The sequence below is a fragment of the Schistocerca americana genome, chromosome 1, assembly GCF_021461395.2.
Source record: "Schistocerca americana isolate TAMUIC-IGC-003095 chromosome 1, iqSchAmer2.1, whole genome shotgun sequence".
In the NCBI taxonomy this organism is placed as follows: domain Eukaryota; kingdom Metazoa; phylum Arthropoda; class Insecta; order Orthoptera; family Acrididae; genus Schistocerca; species Schistocerca americana.
Genome location: NC_060119.1, coordinates 593962657 through 593986263, shown reverse-complemented (window position 1 = coordinate 593986263; position 23607 = coordinate 593962657). Strand labels below are relative to the sequence as shown.

Sequence of the window (23607 nt, the reverse complement as noted above, 5' to 3'; positions counted from 1 at the left end):
TCAATCCTGATGTTAAGTTTCTCGTTGTTCTCATTTCTGCCACGTCTCATTACTTTAATCTTTCTTCGATTTACTCTCAGTCCATATTCTATAGTCATTAGACTGTTCATTCCATTCAGGTGATGATGTAGTTCTTCTTCAAAATGGCTCTGAGCACTATGGGACTTAACTTCAAAGGTCATCAGTCCCCTAGAACTTAGAACTACTTAAACCTAACTAACCTAAGGACATCACACACATCCATGCCCGAGGCAGGATTCGAACTTGCGACCGTAGCGGTCACGCGGTTCCAGACTGAAGCGCCTAGACCCGCACGGCCACACCGAGTTCTTCTTCACTTAGCGAACAAATTTCAGATGTTTGGTAGAGGAAGAGGGTTGAAAGAAGCCTATGGAGGAACCCTTTCGCACGCACAACGTCGAAATGAAATACGTTGATCTATTATTAGATTAAGGACATACCGGTGAAAGAATGTGAACGTGAACGTAAGCAGAAAAAATCTTAGGATTATTTTCCAAAATAAAGAAAAATCAACTGAAATGAAAGACGATCTTTTTTCAGTGTAATTGTGTAAATAAGTTGTCAGCTTCGGAGAGAAACACGTAAGTAATGCAGTAAGCTTTTACATCTGACGTGTATAATGGGGCAATGAAATGAAAACGTGACAGGTGGCAAGAAAGTAAGTAAACTGTGTCTTATTTCAAAAGTAATCGCCAATTCTATTAGCACATTTATCCCACTGTGATACAAGGAGGTCAAGGCCTCCTTTGAAAAAATTTTTGCGGTTGCCTACGGAACCAGGCGTGCATCTCTTCCTCCGAAGCAAATAGACGGCTCCGCATTTCTTTCTTCAGGCTTCCAAAATGTGGAAACCACACGGGGAGGGATTACATCTAAGAACACCGTTTTTTTGACCAGAAGCAAGTACAACGTTGGAGCCCACTGACTGAAGACACTTTTAAACAAAAATGAAATGCGCCTGAATTTCTCATATTGCAGAACATAAAAAGGCAGTTTGTTCATCATAAATGTATAATCCACCCTTTCTATTTTCTTTTAATCTCATCTCTAGCTCAAACAGACATGAAAACGAGCGACTGCAAACACTTTTAGCACTTGCCAAAAGTTTCGTTCCGATATCCTTTGGATCAAATACACTTGTGTCCAAAAGTAAAGCTACAAACGGAACTTTTGCAAGATTACTTTTATTTTGCCACAAAACAGTATAAACAGGGATAGTAAAGTAGAAACAATGTAAAGAATACAAAACTTAAACAGCTGCAACATGCGTAGCGGTAGACAATCATGTTCTTCGTTTTTTGCAACTTGTCGGATTTGCAGACGCATTCTCACAACTGGTTAATCTGCATAGTATGGTGTGTGACAACCTCTGGCAGCAATACAGACCTGACAACGACGGGGAATGCTGTAAATGGTGTCACCAGTTTCATGTTGAGGCAATAAAGCTCGTTCTTCCAGCAGAGCTGCACGCAAATATTGGAGAGTGGTTGGTGGATGCTGATATGACGCAACGGGTGTCCCTAGTGCATCCCAGATACGCTTTACGGGATTCAAATCTGGAGAGCGAGAAGGTCAGGCCATGCGTGCAACATCTTCCGTTTCCAAGGAAACATCAACCACTTGTACTCTATGAGGTCGAGCATTATTGTGCCCACTTATAAAGTCTAGGCCCACAGCTCCTCGCAACAACGGCACATGAGGTCCCATGATTTCCTCAAGACATCTGTCAGCAGTGGATCCATGCTGATTCACCGATACAATTTCATGGAGAGGTGTTCCACTGGTCATCATAATCCCTGCCCACACCATTATGGATTCTCCTCTCTATCGGTCTGTTATCACAATGTTTCAATCCAGAAATCGTGTTTCACGTCCACTCCAGATGCGAATCTGTCGTGAATTCCTCTCCAGATCAAACCGGTACTCATCTGTGAAAAGAACATTAACCCACTGTTCGACCGTCCAAGTGGCATGTTGACGACTCCACTGTAGACTTCTCTTCTGTGAAGACGCGTCAGAGGTACACGTACGGCAGGTCTGCGTCAGTAAAGACCACTCTGCCGAAGCCTTCTGTACACCGTTTTTCTCAATACAACAAGTTCAGTGGATGCTGCGAGGTCAGATGCCATCTGCTGTGCTGTACTATGGAGGTATCTTCGTGCCCTTACAGCCAAAAACGGTCCTCTCTCTCTGATGTCACACGTGGTCGTCCTTGTCGTGCCTTTTGGGATACAGTTTCGGTCTCTAAAAACTGCCCCCACGTCCGATAACATACAGAAAGATTCACATTAAAACATAGGGGCACATCAGTTTGCAACTATCCTACTTCCATTCTTACTGTAGTCCTCCACCACAGAGAGTCTGGCAGACGTCTTCTCTGTGCCCTACTGCACCATTTGCGACTGTATACACAGCTACAATCGCACCAAAAAGTATTGGCACAGTTAAATTTTAGTGGTTGTAGGTTAAACGAAACTTATATTTCAGAACAGAACCCAGACACGTGACACCTTACATTACATAGGTTACAAATACGTCCAAATGACCTGTCCGTAGAGTAACATACAGTGTTATGAAAATAAACATCGCTCTTCTGCATCCAAAAAAGTATTGGCACACGCATATCAATCGGACAGTGTTTTCGTTTTCTTCATTGATGTTCACCTTCCAATTGCTAGTGTGCATCCCTTTAGCATCTATAACAGCACGTAAACGCCTAGGAATGCTTTGTATTAAATTCCGGGTGATATCAGGGGTAATTTTCGACCATTCCTCCAGGAGCACTTTCTCCAAGTCGTTTTTACCAGACGGACGCCTTTTTCTAACTTGCGTGTTAAGATGAGCCCACAGGTTCTCAATGGGTCTCAAATCAGGGCTCTGAGGTGGTGTTAGAACCCTTCTGGGGGCATTGTACAGTAACCACTCGCGGCTTTTCATGGCGGTATGATTTGGGTCGTTGTCTTGCTGGAAATGAAGCACCCCATTAAGGGCCAATGTCTGTGCACTAGTGTGTAAATTACCTCGCAATACGTCGATTTATCTCATATGATCCATTGTACCGTGGATTAAGGGCTATATTTCTACGCCAGACGCCGCCATACAGCCCCAGACCATGATACCGCCCCCACCGTGTTTGACTGTGGGATGCATGTGTTTGATGTCCAGGTGCGTATTCGGCTTGCGCCGAACTTTCTTTCTTGTATCAAATCCAAACACATTGAACTTCGATTCGTCACTAAATATCACAGTGTTCCAAAACTCCATCGGCTTGCTGATGTAGTCCTTGGCAAACTGCAGGCGGTTAATTTCCGATATGAATGGCTTTTTACTGGGAAAACCTCCATGTATGTCAGACTAATTTCCGATATGAATGGCTTTTTACTGGGAAAACCTCCATGTATGTCAGACTCATTCAACACATTTCGTATAGCTTAAACACTAACCGTCTTGTCGGACTTTGTCTGAACAACCTCAGCAATAGTTGCTGATCTTGTAGCAGGTTCCTTCCCAGCACGTGCGATGATACGGTGACGCTCTCGGGTTGTAAGCACATTTGGACGTCCAGGACAACACTTATTCACTGTTGTTCCAGTGTCTTTATATTTATGAATGATGGCTCGTACCGTGGTATAGCTAACAGACACCTCTGCTCCGATTTGTCGATAGCTTCTCCCTTGAGAATGGAGCAATACCACTCTCTAACGCAACGCCACTGAGTGTTCCTTCTTCTTCGGCCCCATGACAGGGCCGTCAACAACACGCAGTGTCTAGTGCGTCAGTAGATGGCGTTCCGGTACCTGAAAACCCAGCAATATACCGAGAAGCCACGCTCTGAGCCAATGCTTTTTGTGTGCAGAGGAGAAACATGTTTGCCCTTAACATTGCATTCCTTTGTAGGCACTGTGGGCAGGTGTGATGTCTGGTATGTGAGGTAGCACGCACGTGTGCTGTGTACCGGAAGGTGCGGCGTTTGTAACCAGCAACGATAAATACGCACGTGTGCCAATACTTTTTGGTGCGATTGTATAGTGGACTACCCGGCAAACATTACGCCGTTTGAGAGGTCCCCTGGCGCCGTCGATGGCCTGATTGTCCGTTGTCGGAATTCCATCTTCCGTGCAGAACACAATCGTATGGATCATTATATCGTGAATGAAACACAGGACGGGGAAATAGCGATTTGTTGCTTTAATTTTGGACACCAATGTATGTGAATACCAAGCGTCACATTCAATGTATTAGAAACATAATTTTATTTCAAAGCTCTGACTTTGGGTCTAAGACACCACACACGTACAGGGGATAGGCGAAACAATGTGAACGGTGGTAGTAATGAGGCAGTACAATCATGGTGTGAGGAGCATGCAACTGAACTGCAGCGTCTTCCCTGGGCAGCACACTCCCCGGACACGAGCATTATCGAACCCTTGTTGGCGGTATGGAGTGCAGATTCTGGAGCAGATTTCCGCCTCCTCGTCACTACAGAAGAGGTTCTGATCGAAGAATGGCATAACATTCCACTGGAGAGTACACAATTATTATATGCCAGTATTCCAAGAAGAATCGCAGCTGTACTAAGGGCAAGCGTCAGGTTCAGTGTATCAGAGAACATCATTTTATTTGACAGCTCTGACATGGGGTCCAAGACACAACATACGTATGCGGGATAGGCAAAATAATGCTATCGCTGTAGATGGTGGGAGATAACGTTCTCCAGACATTCACCAAACACATATCCTAATCCCCTGTACGTTGTAGGTCAGTACAAGCTCGTTCAAGACTAATCACACGACATCAGAACTGATATCTAATTTCCTCTGTACCATGAGGTACAGTGATGATAGACAATTCTCTGTGGAAATTACAGTTGTCTCACGAACTTAGTTTCCTGGCAAACGGTGTACTGTAAGCTCAGGGTTGTCAGTTCGTACAACCGACATACGGAAGAGTGTGCGTCTCTCTCACGACAGAGCGCAGACGACAAAGCGGAGATTCAAATACAGTGGAAAGGGATAATTTTCGCCGCGATGTGGGGAAGCATCGAAATAGCTGGACGTACGGGATTCACGCGTTCATTGTTGACCCGAGGAGTGGTGTGATCGCCCCAAATGCGACGTTCCAGAAGTGGAGTTGATCTGGGCTTTAGCTACTTGGGCTACAATGCTCGTCCTTACTGAGATGCACCTGGTGAAGACGTACGCCTATTTGACTGCCAGTGAGGCCGCCCACTCAAAAACACATGCACAGCGTGATCAAAAGTATACAGACCATCTATTAGTTGACATTAACGTGAAATGTGTCCATCCTTCGTCTTCCTGACGGCTTCAGTTCAGCTTAGGACACTTTCAGTGAAGTCCGAATGTGTGTGCAGGAATGGCAGCCCGTTCTTCCTACAGAGCCACAGCCAGAGCATGTAGTGACGTTGAATGCTGAGGTCTCGAGCGAAGTCACGTTCTAAGTCCTTCTGAAGGCGTTACATAGCTTTCAGCTCGAGACTTCTGGCAGGTCAGTCCATTTGAAGAATGTTATTGTCGACATTGCCTCACAGATGCTGCTTTATGACAGAATGTATTCTCATGTTGATACAAACAAACATCTCCTCCGAACTTTTTGTCTACTCTCTGCAGTATACGATGCCTTAAAATGTGTTCATATACTACCGTTTAGCGGTTTCTTATGAGCAGTAAAGGGATCTCAGACTAATCAAGAGAAACTTTCTCATACCGTAACACCACCTCGTCCCTACTTCACTGTTAGCACTATACATGGTGGGAGATAACATTCTGCAGACATTCACCAAACACATGTCCTTCCATCAGATTGCAGCTCGGTATAGCATTATGCATCAATCCAGATCACCAGTTTCCAATCATCTACCACCCAGTGACGTCGCTCTTGACACCACCTCAAGCGACGCTTAGCACTGACTATATAAATGTGTCTTACAAGGAGATGTTCGATCTTGTACCCCAAACGTCTTAACACCCTACACACGCCACTGTGCTTGCTTGTCTCCTGGGAGCACTTTGCAACTCACGCGTGATTCGTTCCGCTGACTTCATTCGATTTTTTACGACCACCTTCCGCAATGCTCGACGCTCCCTGTCTGCCAGTGGATGAGATCTGCCTGGTCTTCACTTACCTGTGATTGTGCCTCCGCGTTTCCACTTCACAATCACGTCACCAACACTGGAACTGAGCAACTTTAGAAGGATTCCTGATGAATTTATTACTCGGACGGCACGTTCGAAGTGACTGACCTCTCTGGACAGAGCCATTCTGCTGTTGCTGCTTCTCTACAGACAACATAATAATCCCCGCCTCCTTTCGCCCCTCGTGAGATCTACTGGTCAGTTCCGCATTTAGTGGGGAATTGCGGATACTTCCGATTAAGTAGTGTAGAGCGGGTCTCCAATGCAACTGAAAGACGAACTGCCGCCTATCAGTTGCCACCAAGGACTTTTCCTAATATCGTCACAAATCACAGCTCTTCCTGAAGGATGAAGTATGGAATCGACTGTAAATAAAGCTCTTGAGCCACAACACAGATAACGTGTCACGGTGCACTCAAACGTGTGACACACCAAAGTAACCGCTCTAAATTTTAACAATGTTATTGTTTTAGAAGTGATTTTTATTCCGTTTTTAGTTTTTTAAATAAAGATATATTTACGATATTCCGGGTGTATTGGAAAGTGTTCTATGTTTTCCTTAGTTTTGTAATCCTTTCGGCAGCTTGCCCTCGAAATATGTCTTCTTTATAATTACACTGAACTTTCGGACGCCGATGTAAATTTGTAGGCTTTCTTGGCCAGAGTCATTCCGTGGATAGTAGACCATGTCATGTTGTAAACTGATGCACTAACGTCAGAATATGTAATATTTCTGGGATAACCCAACGTTCACTTTATTATACTGTTATCATTACTGGTCGCTTAAAATCTCCGTAGGAACAGGCCTCGGAAGGCCCAACGGTACTGACCGACTGTCGTGTCATCCTCTGTCGATAGGCGTCACTGGATGCATATATGGAGGGGCATGTCGTCAACACACCGCTTTCCCGGTCGATGTCAGTTTTCGTGACCGGAGCCGCTACTTCTCAATGAAGTAGCTCCTCAAAAATGGTTCAAATGGCTCTGAGCACTATGGGACTTAACATCTGTGGTCATCAGTCCCCTAGAACTTAGAACTACTTAAACCTAACTAACCTAAGGACATCACACACATCCATGCCCGAGGCAGGATTCGAACCTGCGACCGTAGCAGTCGCGCGGTTCCGGACTGAGCGCCTAGAACCGCATGACCACCGCGGCCGGCGAAGTAGCTCCTCAATTTGCCTCACAAGGGCTGAGTGCACCCTGCTTGCCAACAGCGCTCGGCAGACCAGACGGTCACCCATCCAAGTGCCAGCTAGGCCCGACAGCGCTTAACTTCGGTGAGCTGACGGGAACCGGTGTTAGCACTGCGGCAAGGCCATGGCAACCCTTTAAAAGCGTTAAATAAAATTTCGTCATATGGCTGGATGCCGGGAGTGGAGAGGAGGAGACCGTTTTTTCCCGTAACAGCAGTCTTCTGACATTTTCGTGTGGCTAGCCACGAATTACTCTCCTATGCCAATCGTTGCATCTCGGAGTAGTGATTGCCACGTATGTCATCAATTGTTTGCTGGATGTTTCCAGTTTCTGCCTTCCTCTACTGTTCAAAAAATGGCTCTAAGCACTATGGGACTTAACATCTGAGGTCATCAGTCCCCTAGACTCAGAACTACTTAAACCTAATTAACCTAAGGACATTACACACATCCATGCCCGAGGGAGGATTCGAATCTGTGACCGTAGCAGCAACGTGGTTCCGGACTGAAGTGCCTAGAACCGTTCGGCCACAAAGGCCTGTCCCTCTACTGTCTTAACCCTCTACAGCTCCCTCTATACGATGTAAGTTATTCCCTGATGTCTTAATAGATATCCAGATCACCGCAGAAAATCAAAGAAATAAAAAAAGGCAAAGCTCCAGGATTTGATGGGATACACCCAGAGTTCCCCATCAATTGTGGATACAGGACTCGTAGATGGCTTGCAAGCTTTTCCACAAATATTATGCAATCAGGGATCATGTCAAAAGCCTTCAAAAAACAAAAATCATAGCAATACTGAATCCTGGTAAACCAGCGAACAAAACTGCTAGCTAAATCGCCCTCCTGAGCTGCTCCTACAAGCTTTTGGAAAGAGTCAGCCTCAGCCGAATCGGTCCAAAGTCTATGAAGTTATTCCCATCGAACAGGCAGGATTCAGACCAAACAGAAGCTGCGCAGATCAAGTGCTCAGCTTAACTACACACATAGAAGCTAGATTCCAACGTCAACTTAAAACGTCAGTGGCTTTTATTGATCTTACAGCTGCCTATGATACAGTATGGAGACAAGGACTCTTGTACAAGCTCGCCATTGTAATACACTGTCTAACCACAATCAGGCTCATTAACAACGTGCTATCTGAGAAATACTACCAAGTAGCCCTTGGGAACCAACTAAGCAGACAGAAAAAACTTAATAATGGTCTTCCTCAAGGCTCAGTTTTGGCGCCAATCCTGTTCAACTTGTATACATCTGACCTCCCTAAACAGAGTCAAGAAAGTTCATCTATGCAGACGATCTGGCCTTGGCCACGCAGCAGAGAACTCTTAAAGCTGGTGAGGAGATCCTATCCGCAGATGTAATTACAATAGATGAACAAAAAGTGAAGACTGATACCAAATCCAACGAAAACTGAAGTCAGCTGCTTTCACCTAAACAACAGAATGGCCAATGCGAAGTTGAATGTCGCATTTAATGGTCAGATCCTTCACCACCAAGACTGATCAAAATATCTAGAAGTGGCTCCTGACAGAAACAGGAAGCACATAGAAAACACCGCAGCAAAGCTGAGATCACGCAATAATATGATACAGAAGCTGAGTGGTACCTCAAGGGGCGCAAGAGCTACGACACTGCGATGCGCTGCCTTAGGGTTGGTCTATTCTGTTGCTGAATACTGTACCTCACTGTGGCTCAATAGCACACATGTGAAAAAAATTGACGTGAAGCTAAATGCAGCAATGAGGACAATAACAGGCTGCATCAAATCTACTCCTCTATACTGGTTACCACCTCTAAGCAACATTGCGCCACCAGAACTCCGAAGACAGAACGCCCTCCTCAAGGAAAACCAATGCACTCTGACGTTCCTGCATTCCGAATGAAGCGATTAAAACCTATGCAACCATCTGTCCTACTGACAGAATCGCTACAGGCAGCTACTTTCAGTATCAACAAAAAATGCACAGAAATGTGGAACACTATTGCCCATGAGGAACATCAGACCCTCCAAAGACTAGCCGGTATGGAACTAACGCGACGTGCCTGTAAAACAATTAATCGGATCCGCACAGGCCACAGTATCTGTGCTGAAAACCTCTACCAATGGGTAAGGGTTTCATCATCTCAGTGTGACTGTGGAAATGAACTCCAGACGATCCGTCACATTGCAACAAGCTGTAGCAGAAGAGCCTACCATGGGAACTTGGAAGATTTCTTTGAAGTGATGGAGGCAGCCCTTGAATGAATCGACAAGTTAGATATTAATTTATAGATTTATTTTTTAAATTATAAATTATGAAATTAATATAGTTTTGTAAAATTTTGTAAAACTATGTAATCCACAAACGCTAGTCGCTGTTCATATGTAATGTCATACGCTAAATAAATAAATAAAATACTGTCCCTTCTTCTTGTCAATGCTTTCCATCTATTCCTTTCCTCACCGATTCTGCGGTGAACCTCCTCAATCATTACCTTATCAGTTTACCTAATTTTCAACATACTTTGTAACAACACGCAGCGAATGCTTCGATTCTCTTCTGTTCCAATGTTCTCGCAGACTGTGACTCAGTACCGTCCACTCCCGTGTTCCAAACATGCATCCTCAGAAGTTTCTTCCTGAAATTAAGGTCTATGTTTGATACTAGTACTTCTCTTGGCCAAGAAGGCCAGTGCAAATCTACTTTTTATGTCTTCTTTGCTCCGTCCATCATCGATTATTTTGCTGACTATGTAGAACAATTCCTTAACATCGTCTACCTCGTGATCCCCAATTCTTAAGTTAAGTTTCTCACTGTTATCATTTTTGTTACCTCTCACGACTTTCGTTTTTCTTTGGTTTACTTTCATCCCATATCCTGTACTCATTAGACTGTTAATTCTTTTCAACAGACCTTGTAATTCCTTTTCGCCTCCACTGAAGATAAGCAATGTCCTCAGCGAATCTTATCATTCATATAGTTCCTCCTTGAATTTTAATCCCATTCTTGAAACTTTGTTGTATATCCGCAATGTGTTCGATGTATAGATTGAACAGTAGGGACGAAAGACGACATCCCTTTCTTACTCCCCTTTTCAATCCGGGCACTACGCTCATGGTCTTCCAGTATTACTGTTCCCTCTTGATTTTTGTGCATATTGTACATTACCCGTCTGTCCGTATGGCTTACCCCTATTTTTCTCAGAATATCAACCGTATTGCACCATTTGACTGTGTCGAATGTTTTCCGAGATCGACAAATCCTATGAATATGTCTTAATTTTTCTTCTGTCTTGCTTCCGTTATACACTGAAGCGCCAAAGAAACTGGTACAGGCATGTGTATTCAAATACAGAGATATGTAAACAGGCAGAATACGGCGCTGCGGTCGGCAACGCCTACCTAAGACAATAAGTGGCTGGTGCAGATATTAGATCAGTTACTGCTGCTACAACGGCAGGTTATCAAGATTTAATTGACTTTGAATGTGGTGTTATAGTCGGCGCACGAGCGATGGGACATAGCATCTCCGAGGTAGCGATGAATGTTGATTTTCCCGTACCACCATTTCACAAGCTTACCCTGAATGCCAGGAACCCCGTGAAACACCAAATCTCCGTCATCGCTACGGCCGAAAAAAAAACCGTGCAAGAACGGGACGAACGACGACTGAAGAGAGTCATTCACGTGACAGAGGTGCAACCCTTCCGCAAATTGCTGCAGATTTCATTGCTGGACCATCAACAAGTGTCAGAGTGCGAACCATTCAACGAAACAGCGTCGACATAGACTTTCGGAGACGAAGGCCCACTCGTGTACCCTTGACGACTGCACGACACAAAGCTTTACGCCTCGCTCGGGCTCGTCAACACCGACGATGGACTGTCGACGACTGCTATCATTTTGCCTGGTCAGTTGAGTCTGAAATTGTATCCAACGGATGGACGTGTACGGGTATGGGAACAACCTCATGTTTCCATGGATTCTGCATGTCAGCAGCTGACTGTTGAAGCTGGTGAAGGCTCTGTAATTGTGTGGGGCGTGTGCAGTTGGAGTGATATAGGACCCCTGATACGTCTAGATACAACTCTGACACATGACACGTACGTAAGCTCCAGTATACTCGTATGAGTTTAAACACTTCCTCTGGCCACCAAAGTCCCCATACATAAATATTATTTAGCCTATCCGGGATGCCTTGCAACATGCTGTTCAGAAGACATCTCCACCCCCTCGAACTCTTACGGATTTAAGGACCGCCCTGTAGGATTCATTGTGTCAATTCCATCCAGCACTACTTCAGAAATCAGTCTTCCATGCCACGTCGTGTTGCGGCACTTCTGCGTGCTCGCGGGGGCCCTGCACGATATTAGGCAGGTGTACCAGTTTCTTTGGCTCTTCAGTGTACAACCACGTCAGAATTGCCTCCCTGGTGCCTTTACCTTTCCTCCAGCCAAACTGATCCTCATCTAACAGATCCTCAGTTTTCTTTTCCATTCATCCGTATATTATTCTTGTCAGCAACTTGGGTGCGTGAGCTGTTATTTTGTTTGTGCGATAATTGTCACACTTCTCGAGTCTTGCTATGTTCGGAATTGTGTAAATGATGTTTCACCGAAAGTCTGACGGTATATCGCCAGTCTCATACATTCTACACACCAAAATGAATAGCCGTTTGCTTACCACTTTTACCAATGATTTTAGCAATTCTGATGGAATGTAATCTATCTCTTCTGCGTTGATTGATCTAAAGTCGTCCAAAGCTCTCTTGAATTCTGATTCTAATACTGGATCTCCCCCTCTCTTCCGTACCGACTCTGTTTCTTCTTCAATCTCGTCATCAGACAAGTCTTGCCCTCACAGAGGCCTTCAGCGTACTCTTTACATCCACCCGATCTCTCTTCTTCATTTAACATTAGAATTGTCACTGTATTTTTCATATTAACACCCTTGCTTTTAATTTTACCAAAGATTGTCTTTACTTTCCTTTATGCTGTGTCAGTCCTTCTGACAATAATTCCTTTTTCGATTTCTCCACATTTTCCATGGAGCCATTTTGCCTTATCTTTCTTTAACTTCCTATATATTTCATTTCTAAGTTACTTGCATTTCTGTGTTTGTGAATTTCTCTTCCTTTGTCTGTCAACTGTCTTCTCTTATCTATGGTTTCTTCGCAGTTATCTTCCTTATATCTAGGTTTTTCTTTCAAAGTTCTGTGGTTGCCCTTTTTAGAGATGTCCAGTCCTCTTCATCTGAACTGCCCACCGCACCATTCATTATCGCAGTACTTCAAGTGTACCGCTTCATTCCTTAATACTTTCGTATGACACTTCTTTGCACGTTGATGCTTTCTGACTAGTCTCTTTAATTTGAAGCTACTCTTAATCAGTACTAACTTGTGATCTGAGTTTGTATCTGCTCCTGGATACGCCTCACAATCCAGTATCTTCTTCAAAATCTCCGCCTGACCATGATGTAATCTAATTGGATTCTTCGCTATTTCCCGGTCTTTTCCAATCATATGTTCGCCTCTTGTGATTCTTGAACTGAGTATTCGCTAATAATAGCTGAAATTTACCGCAGAACTCAATTAGTCTTTCTCCTTTCTCATTCATTCAATGAAGCCCATATTCTCCCGTAACCCTTTCTTCTATTCCTCCCCCTACAACCGCATTCCAATCTGCTATAAATATTAGATTTTCATCTCCCTTTACGTACTTAATTACCCGTTTAATATTCTCATATACTCTCTCTCTCTCTCTTCGTCTTCTGTTTGGACGTCGGCATGTATACCTGAACTATTGTCGGGTTTCGTTTGCCGTCTTTTCTGTTGGGAGCAACGCTGTGACGGAATTCTTTACGGTAACCCTCTCTCCGCCCTGCTTCCCTATTCGTAACTAATCCTACTATCGTTTTACCTTTCTTGCTGCTGCTGAAATTACCCTATTCTCGACTGACTAGAAATCCTTGTCTTCTTTCCATTTCACTTCACTAACCTTCTCTGTATCTACACCGAGCCTTAGCATTTCAGTTTTCAGATTTTCTAGATTACCTACCATGTTCAAACATTTGACATTCCACGTCCAGATTTGTAGAACGTTACCACTGTGTTAATTATTCAGTCTCATTCTCGTGGTCATCTCTCACTTGGCAGTCCCCTCCCGGAGATTCAGAATCTTCTGCCAGTGGAAAGATGACCATGACACTTTTTCAGTTGCAGACCATATGTCCTCTGGGTACACATTATTGTGCTTAATGCAGTGGTTTCCATTGCCTTCTGTATCCTCATAGCGTTGATCATTGTTGATCCGGGGTGGCTAGGTGTCAGAACGTTGTGCGTCTTCTGCAGAGCTGTTTACGGCCGTGGTTGTTGAAGACCGTGCGAGTGCAGTCCATCCCTATGCCGACTACTGCTGGCAGGTAAAACGGTGAGAGATGGCAGTTATCATCGCAAATTCATGCTTTTGGGCAGCTTCAGGATTTCGATCGCGTCTCGTATCTTCATGTGAAGGTGAGTGGCTGTATAGTTAGCCATAGAACTTCAGGTCCCATTCTCTTCACCCCTGTCATCCAATCGGAAAATTAATTTTAATGGTGTTCATTTTGAGGAATTTTAGGAGTAAGAGTGAACATAGTACGTTACACTTGCGTTGACGCAGTAGCGTTGCACATCCTGTTGAAAGTCACTTTTAATACTAGCTGCAACATTGGTATATCATTTTACTACGTGACGCATTCGATATCCCAGAATAATTTTACAGAAATTTAGGACACTGACGTAGAAGTGTTCATAGAGATTACACAACCGCCGGTCTCTGTAAACTTTTGATATAACTTATTTTACGTTCCAAGACAGTACAGCTCACTAACAAGTGTCAAAATAGCAACACAACGAAGGGTAAAGGTCTTTATATTACATATTACGTACAAGAAAATACACAAATTGTTTTGATTTTGGAATGGTACACGATCCCTGAGTCGGAGAATTCGATACGGTCTGAGGTGCACAAACGCTTCAAATTGAGAGTGTAAGAGTCGTGGGATGAAGTCAAAAACGATCTGGATGTGTTCCTGCGGGATCTAGATGCGCTCGCTCTTTGTGCAAGAGACCAAAAATTGTTCTTTGTGGCTGTGGCAGGATCGTGATCAGTGAATTGTTGCTCACCCATATCTCTGTTTTATTGTAGGGGCGACATGCCAGGCTAACGTGCAGCCCCGGGTAGCAATGGCACCTGTCGTTGTCTGAAGAAGGGTTGCACACTCCCTGTCACACGAGGCAGGTCGTTGTCCTACTGAAATATGATCCACGAACCGGTCACACAAATAGGTAAACGCTGTGTATATGTGCGCGCGATTCTTCGGCAGCCAGATTAGTCATTGCTAGAACACTGTTCGACGTTTCCAGAAATGTGGAACACTATTGCCCATGAGGAACATCAGACCCTCCAAAGACTAGCCGGTATGGAACTAACGCGACGTGCCTGGAAAACAATTAATCGGATCCGCACAGGCCACAGTATCTGTGCTGAAAACCTCTACCAATGGGTAAGGGTTTCATCATCTCAGTGTGACTGTGGAAATGAACTCCAGACGATCCATCACATTGCAACAAGCTGTAGCAGAAGAGCCTACCATGGGAACTTGGAAGATTTCTTTGAAGTGATGGAGGCAGCCCTTGAATGAATCGACAAGTTAGATATTAATTTATAGATTTATTTTTTAAACTATAAATTATGAAATTAATATAGTTTTGTAAAATTTTGTAAAACTATGTAATCCACAAACGCTAGTCGCTGTTCATATGTAATGCCATACGCTAAATAAATAAATAAAATACTGTCCCTTCTTCTTGTCAATGCTTTCCATCTATTCCTTTCCTCACCGATTCTGCGGTGAACCTCCTCAATCATTACATTATCAGTTCACCTAATTTTCAACATTCTTTGTAACAACACGCCGCGAATGCTTCGATTCTCTTCTGTTCCAGTGTTCTCGCAGACTATGACTCAATACCATCCACTCCCGTGTTCCAAACATGCATCCTCAGAAGTTTCTTCCTGAAATTAAGGTCTATGTTTGATACTAGTACTTCTCTTGGCCAAGAAGGCCAGTGCAAATCTACTTTTTATGTCTTCTTTGCTCCATCCATCATCGATTATTTTGCTGACTATGTAGAACAATTCCTTAACATCGTCTACTTCGTGATCCCCAATTCTTAAGTTAAGTTTCTCACTGTTATCATTTTTGTTACCTCTCACTACTTCCGTTTTTCTTTGGTTTACTTTCATCCCATATCCTGTACTCATTAGACTGTTAATTCTTTTCAACAGACCTTGTAATTCTTTTTCGCCTCCACTGAAGATAAGCAATGTCCTCAGCGAATCTTATCATTCATATGGTTCCTCCTTGAATTTTAATCCCATTCTTGAAACTTTGTTGTATATCCGCAATGTGTTCAATGTATAGATTGAACAGTAGGGACGAAAGACTACATCCCTTTCTTACTCCCCTTTTTAATCCGGGCACTACGCTCATGGTCTTCCAGTATTACCGTTCCCTCTTGATTTTTGTGCATATTGTACATTACTCGTCTGTCCGTATGGCTTACCCCTATTTTTCTCAGAATATCAACCGTATTGCACCATTTGACTTTGTCGAATGTTTTCCGAGATCGACAAATCCTATGAATATGTCTTAATTTTTCTTCTGTCTTGCTTCCGTTATACACTGAAGCGCCAAAGAAACTGGTACAGGCATGTGTATTCAAATACAGAGATATGTAAACAGGCAGAATACGGCGCTGCGGTCGGCAACGCCTACCTAAGACAATAAGTGGCTGGTGCAGATATTAGCTCAGTTACTGCTGCTACAACGGCAGGTTATCAAGATTTAATTGACTTTGAAGGTGGTGTTATAGTCGCTATCATGAATTCATTTTGGCCGTTATTTCTTGGTTTTGCGTTTATACATTGCTTTGGAATCTTCGACTAATAAAATGTGCACATCTGTAGGTTTTTACATATACGTCTGTGCTCAGCAAATCACCTTACTGCGTGTAGCGGAGGATTCTTCTGGCGTCAGTATCATCCTCCCCATCCCTGCTTCCGTGCAGTATTCTCGAATAATGCGTGGGAAGTAGCACTGTCGGTAGGCGGCAGCAAGAGCTCTGATTTCTCTGATCTTTCCGTCGTGGTCATTTTCCGAGACACGCTGGAGAAAGTATTGTGTTACTCTACTCTTCCTGACGTGGCCGGCCGCAGTGGCCGAACGATTCTAGGTGCTTCAGTCTGGAACCGCGCGACCGCTACGGTCGCAGGTTCGAATCTGCCTCGGGCATGGATGTGTGTGATGTCCTTAGGTTAGTTAGTTTTAATTAGTTCTAAGTGTAGGGGACTGATGACCTCAGATGTTAAGTCCCATAGTGCTTAGAGCCATTTGAACCATTCTGAATTTCCTGATGTGTACGCTCTCCGAATTTTAACAGTAAATCTCTCTGTGTCGTACAGCGTCTCCCTTGTAACGTCCATCAGAAGGTCTCGCGGTTGATAAACAAGCCAGCGACGGTATGCGCCGCTCTCTAATAGATCTCTGTGTCTTCCATTAAAACAGACCGCAATTATGCAATAATCGTTAGAAACGAGTATTCTGTAAGTTCGGCATCTGTTTCTCCTCTAACTATCTTTATGTGATAGTCTGACTTACGGTCGCTCTGGACTCTTACTCCAACGGTTTTTACTTTTGTATCGGGGTGCCAGTAAACGGATCAGATTAGGTACCCAGCTACGGACTGCGGTGGGAATGAGTGTTGATTAACAGGGCAGCAGGGTCACGGAAGAAGGTGGACTCACGACGTAAGTCATAGAAATAGCAGTTACATAGAATCATTTATTCCGTGCGAAAAGTACAGCAGTCTTAGTGTTGTAAGGCGCCGGTCAGAGACCCGAGGCCAGGCTGGCTGGTCTCGGTCGGTGAAGTGCTCTTATCTCTTCAGGTGGCCTCCCCTGTAACGGCCAGCGCGCGGCCTCGCCCCGTCGAGCAGGCAGCAGCTTACACGAAGTTACGATGCCAGCACTGCGGCCGTGTAGGCAGCGTCATGCCTCGGCTAGGCGGTTGGCACGCCACTGTGAAGATGCAGGACTCAGTGCGGAAAGCACTCGAGCACGCAGAGCTGAACCGTGGGCCCCAGCGCAGGATGTAGGGGCGGTGCTGCAATAGCAGAGTATGCCCTCAAAAGCCAGGTGGCGGCTAGGAGGATAGACCCAGGCGCGAACATGAACCCCCACGTAGGCACAATGAAGTCGGTAGAAGTCATCCTGCAGATGGTCCTCGGCTGAAATTCACCAATTCGACTCCCAGCAGCATCAGGCCTAGACACAGTCGGTAGTTCTACAGCTAGCAAAAACAGCGTCCAGTAGAAAGAACTGCCGGCCGGGGTGGCCGAGCGGTTCTAGGCGCTACAGTCTGGAACCGCGCGACCGCTGCGGTCGCAGGTTTAAATCCTGCCTCGGGCGTGGAATTGTGTGATGTCTTTAGGTTAGTTAGGTTTAAGTGGTTCTAAGTTCTAGGGGACTGATGACCTCAGAAGTTGAGTCCCATAGTGCTCGGAGCCATTTGAACCATTCTTTTAGAAAGAACTAGATGGCTCATTTCAGATGGATGATAGCTGGATGCAGGTGGAAACAGACAATGCGTAGTCGGGACGGGCTGTATTAATGGGTGCCATTACTCGTCGTCACGTAGACCAAGGAAGTGTCTCAGTGGCGGGCATGGACATGCGGTAATCCAGACTGCCATCGTTATAGTCTACTTCCGTACTTCTGCAGCGTCAGCAGTGTTGCAGTCCCAGCAGCGGTTGTCGAAGATAGATATGTAGTAATTTGTTGCACTGTGAGGACCAGGCAGCGATTCTGGCTGTGTTGGCAGACTCTTCTTGCAGCTTCTATCGAAAGTACGCCCTGCGGGTTTCCGTCTGCTCCACATCTCTAGAGCTTTTTTGCGTTAGGATGTGGTGACATTTTCTGCTAACCTGGCCACGAGTTTTTAACATCCAAGTAAAAGAAGGTCTGGTACAATAGTTTGGTTTGGTACTTTTCCCAGAGATTTATAGCCAATAATTTACTCAAACTACAATGGATCTCTTCAACTAATTATGTACGTTACATTTATTTACTTTCGGGATCAATATCCAATCTCTAAATAAGTCATCGATTCTCTGCAGTTCTTTCTTCTGGGTATTGCGATGTATTTAATTTTTCAGTGGAGTTACTGAAAATGTAATTCGTGTTTTGAATGCTGAAGGCAATATGACAGAAAATACGTGTGCGTGCCTGACGGTGTGTGTCGCTTTGTGCACTGTGTGGGCTATCGTTATCAAGACGTTTACAAAGCGACTTTTTTCTTTTTTCAAATTGTGTGTAGGCGGCCGTCGTGGCTGAGCGGTTCTAGGCGCTTCATTCCGGAACCGCACTGCTGCTACGGTCGCAGGTTCGAATCCTGCCTCGAGCATGGATGTGTGTGATGTCCTTAAGTTACTTAGGTTTAAGTAGTTCTAAGTCTAGGGGACTGATGACGTCATATATTAAGCCCCATAGTGCTCAGAGTTATTTGAACCATTCGAATCAAATTTTGTGTTCCCACAGGGTTCAAAAAATTCAAATCGCTCTGAGCACCATGGGACTTGACTTCTGAGGTCATCAATCCCCTAGAACTTAGAACTAGTTAAACCTAACTAACCTAAGGACATCACACACATCCATTCCCGAGGCTGGAGTCGAACCTGCGATCGTAGCGGTCGCGCGGTTCCAGACTGTAGCGCCCAGAACCGCTCGGCCACCACGGCCGGCTTCCCACAGGGAACTGTATCCCTGAGCACGTATAAGCTACTGTTTGAGAGCCAGAAAAGAAACGTTATTCTCCTCTCCGTTACGGTTCAATATTTCGTAAATATCATCCACGTTTTCTACTAAAGTACGTTGTGGTCAGTAAATGACGAAAGAGGAAAGCGCTACATCTGATGGGAGTTAGTGGTCTGTCTGCAGACTCACCTCGATATATTGGGCCGCACGTAAGGCATTCTGTGTACTATTTTGATATTTTGAAAATGTGCTTTTGATTCTGAAGTTATTTTAATCACTTCTGGTGCTATTTCCTTGATCTCGATGGTCCCCGTGAACGAAATGATAAATGAAAGGCTATTCTGAAGTGAAACAAATTTACTAGAAAAGCTAGTTGGTTTCTTGAAAACCCGTTCGCTTGTCCCCTATGTTTGGAAAAAAAAGTTAGTAATTACTCTCTGCTTCTGTTCGGAGTAGCGCGCCACAGCAGTAGATGAAACTGACATAACTGTACGAACATATCTTCTCTATATTGTAGCAGAGCAGTCCAATGACAAATTTGAAAAGCTGGTTCCACGAATAGTCTAAGCACGAGAGTATTAAAATCCGATTACCGCGTGTCATACACAGCCGTCACGGTAATTATGAAACACGTACAACTGCACTACATGAGTAACGACAGCGGAGCGAGGAATTGAGATGACAAGTGGCACTGCGGCTTAATTAATTGCCTACTTATCGCGACTCGCCTGCGCACTGGCGAGCCGCGGCGCGAGGCGGCCGCGCGACAGGTTTGCGACGCTTTTTCACTGCCGCCGGCGCCGCGTGGCTGCTTCGACACCGCGGCCGACATTCTTCGCTCAGGCGATCGCCACTCGTGCGGAACGGGCTGCCCCTCGCCGAAGTTCACTCCGCGTCTCTCTGCCAGCTGAGATGGAAGCAGGTGACGAGACAGGAAAACTTTGTCAGGGAACTAGATAATGTGACTCGAACCTGTTTGCTACACAACACAAAGATCCACGCAAACGTGTTTATGTGTTTGTTCGTGGTAGGACAGAAGAATCTCTTTCACATCATCAATACGAGATCCTTCTTCGGACGCACTGTTTGTCTGTGTGAGTCCTGGTATTATAAAAAAAAATGATAAAATATTTGTTTCTGTCAGAAAAGATTGCGCCATAAAATATATAAAAGTTTTCAGATAGTACCGGAATTCGCTTCAGCTGATCTGTGAAAACCAGCCGAACGACGAAGTGCAATGATGAAGAAACTAAATTCGTACCCGGGAGGACCTCGTTCAAGTCTTTGTTCAAGCGACCTTATTCAGATTTCCCTGTTTTTTTTTTTTTCCTGAATAATTTGGGGCGAGTGGCGGGATGCTTCCATCAGAAAGGCTAGAGCTTCATCATACTTGTTCTGTCCAAGGGAACACCCTCACCCAAGTAAGATTTTAAAATTCCTCTCTAGGATGGGCGAATTTCTATTAGCGAGGTGCTCGTTCCAAATATGTCACCTGTGTCTCAACCTTTGCATCACGTGACTCTTCGTCTGTAAAGAGCTGCCAGTCTAACCCGTAATGAGACAGTCGCAGAGAAGAAGCAACATTTACCTAAACATTTTCCTAAAACCCACACTCCCTCTCCAGCGAAGTATACGCCGTTGTGAAATTACAGACAGAGCGTCCATATGGCACATTGTCTTTCACAATAATCCAGCTAGCAATTTCACCAACTTTTATATTTTTACTCTCCAAAGCAACATGAAATACATCATAACAGCCATGTCTCGCTATATAGTATATTACTTTAAGTTGTTCCCACTCTACGGTCTAGCTCATCCACTATGTCGCAATTTTTTAAAGAAAAGAACCCATTTATATTGTTACTTACGTACAGCTTTAGCTTTACCTTTGTTCGCGTATTATGAAACCTAAATAATTTTTTGCTTTCAAATATTTGGACTCCTTTATAAATGAACGCTCACAGAAGAAACATTCACCAAGTGATGAGATGTGTACAAGAGCAAGGGCAGCCGGACAAGGTTACAAAGAAAGAAAGAGTCGAATAGGAATTAATAAGCAATTAATCGAATGACAGATCGAGGATCATTTAGTAATGTACAACCCGGTGGTGTAAACATAATTTCTCTATCAATTTTATTTCGAATTTCTTGAAATTTCAGCCACGATTGAAACCATTAACGAAACTTCCGAGGGAAAAGAAAGTTTATGACAATTATTGTTAACATACTGAGGAACCAGGATGTGGAAGTAGATTTCAGCTGCCGTCATTAAAATAAATTGATAATATACTCCGAATGGCAGCAACCGGTAAAAACTACTCCTGTTGTAAAAAACGGTCCTCCTCCTTACTTGTGAAGGCATGGGGATACAGTGAGAACCGCCTTTGCGCCGGTTAGATGTGACCCAGAACAGGAAACCTCTCGGCAAAATGACGTGACAGCTCCTATGTCTCACTAAGAAGGCGTCAGCCCCTGCCCTCCTAGGTAGTTGGCAACGGCTCTTTACTTTTTGACGTGTATGCCAGGACAGTGGTGCCATTCAACCCACAAAAGGCCTGACCAGCGCCATGTCCTACTTATTCAGTTTGAGCTTCGAGTCGGACCAGCAGTTGCAGCTTCATCTCCGTTGTGGACGCATCTTGCTACAGGTATTTAACCAATTGCAATTAGTAGCAGTTTAGCTGTCGATCATCTTGCACAGAACACAGCGACATCATTAGGTTACGCTGGCCTATTCGTCTACTCAGTAAGTAAAAAGTATCTCATGCTACGAGCACAATCCCATGGCGTCAGCCGCTTGGTAGGATTCACTGAAATCTCGTCCTTTGGCATTTTGACATGCTCTCTCTGGTTGGTATTCCCTCTCCGCCCTGATCGTAGTTCTGTGTACGTGTTCTGTGTCATCTCTCGTTTCATAACATTAGTGAAGGCTGATCTCTAAATATTGTGTTTTCATTAATTCTAATTTCAGACTATATCAATGTTTTCTTGTTTCTCCTCATTCTTTGTTATTAGAGTTGGGATTTCCTTCGGCCCCTCCCAGCACTGAAACAAAACAGGGACCTCCTGCAAATAACTACGTTTCCAGTGCCTTACACCACACTGAAGAACTGGGGTAAGCGTCTTTTATTTTCGCTGTCATGGATTGCAAAGATATGTGGAAGACAGCAGGATGGGGTAGCTGCAAACGACAAAACTTCCACCCCTAAAATCCTTGACGGTGATGGTTCGTTACATTCTGTCCTGTTCTGTGATGTCCATCGTGTACTGACCTTTATGTGAAAATTAAAGCAGTAGCGAGTCAGAATGACATAGTCTCCAGGGTCTGAATGCAGAAGAGGCAAGGTAAACGGTAGACAAGATGAAGTGCTTACTGAACACGTGGTATCATTTGTGAAGTTTCACAGTTGAGCAAAGAGTGAGCGACGGTACCTGATGGTGGCGCAGACGGCGGGGGTGGGCGTGGCGGCGGCGACGGCGGCGACGGCGGCGCACAGCAGCAGCCCCAGCAGCAGCGTCTGGCCCAGGAAGAGGTGGCGCCGGCTGGGCGCCGTCTGGCGCGCCTTGCACACCACGAACACCTCGAAGCCCAGCATCAGCAGCGCGCTCACGCTGCACACCACCAACAGCGGCACCACCTGCCGAACGCCTGCAGCTCACTAACCTGGCACCCCACTACAGTCAAATGGCGCGCCTTGCACACCACGAACACCTCGAAGCCCAGCATCAGCAGTGCGCTCACGCTGCACACCACCAACAGCGGCACCACCTGCCGAACGCCTGCAGCTCACTAACCTGGCACCCCACTACAGTCAAATGGCGCGCCTTGCACACCACGAACACCTCGAAGCCCAGCATCAGCAGTGCGCTCACGCTGCACACCACCAACAGCGGCACCACCTGCCGAACGCCTGCAGCTCACTAACCTGGCACTCCACTACAGTCAAATGGCGCGCCTTGCACACCATCAACACCTCGAAGCCCAGCATCAGCAGTGCGCTCACGCTGCACACCACCAACAGCGGCACCACCTGCCGAACGCCTGCAGCTCACTAACCTGGCACCCCACTACAGTCAAATGGCGCGCCTTGCACACCATCAACACCTCGAAGCCCAGCATCAGCAGTGCGCTCACGCTGCACACCACCAACAGCGGCACCACCTGCCGAACGCCTGCAGCTCACTAACCTGGCACCCCACTACAGTCAAATGGCGCGCCTTGCACACCACGAACACCTCGAAGCCCAGCATCAGCAGTGCGCTCACGCTGCACACCACCAACAGCGGCACCACCTGCCGAACGCCTGCAGCTCACTAACCTGTCACCCCACTACAGTCAAATGGCGTGCCTTGCACACCATCAACACCTCGAAGCCCAGCATCAGCAGTGCGCTCAC

The 23607-nt window shown here is 45.2% G+C and overlaps 1 protein-coding gene across 1 annotated transcript in view; it reads right to left on the bottom strand.

Moving 5' to 3' along the window:
* The window catches only part of LOC124580219, a 77919-nt gene extending 54589 nt beyond the window's left edge, over positions 1–23330 (bottom strand). Inside the window, exons 1-3 of the mRNA XM_047131258.1 lie at positions 23268–23330; positions 23006–23110; positions 22643–22848 (exon numbers count right to left, since the gene is read on the bottom strand). Coding sequence (XP_046987214.1) covers positions 22643–22848; positions 23006–23110; positions 23268–23330 — 374 coding nt within the window. The remainder of the gene's footprint in view (positions 1–22642; positions 22849–23005; positions 23111–23267) is intronic.
* Between the last annotated feature and the right edge of the window lie 277 nt (positions 23331–23607).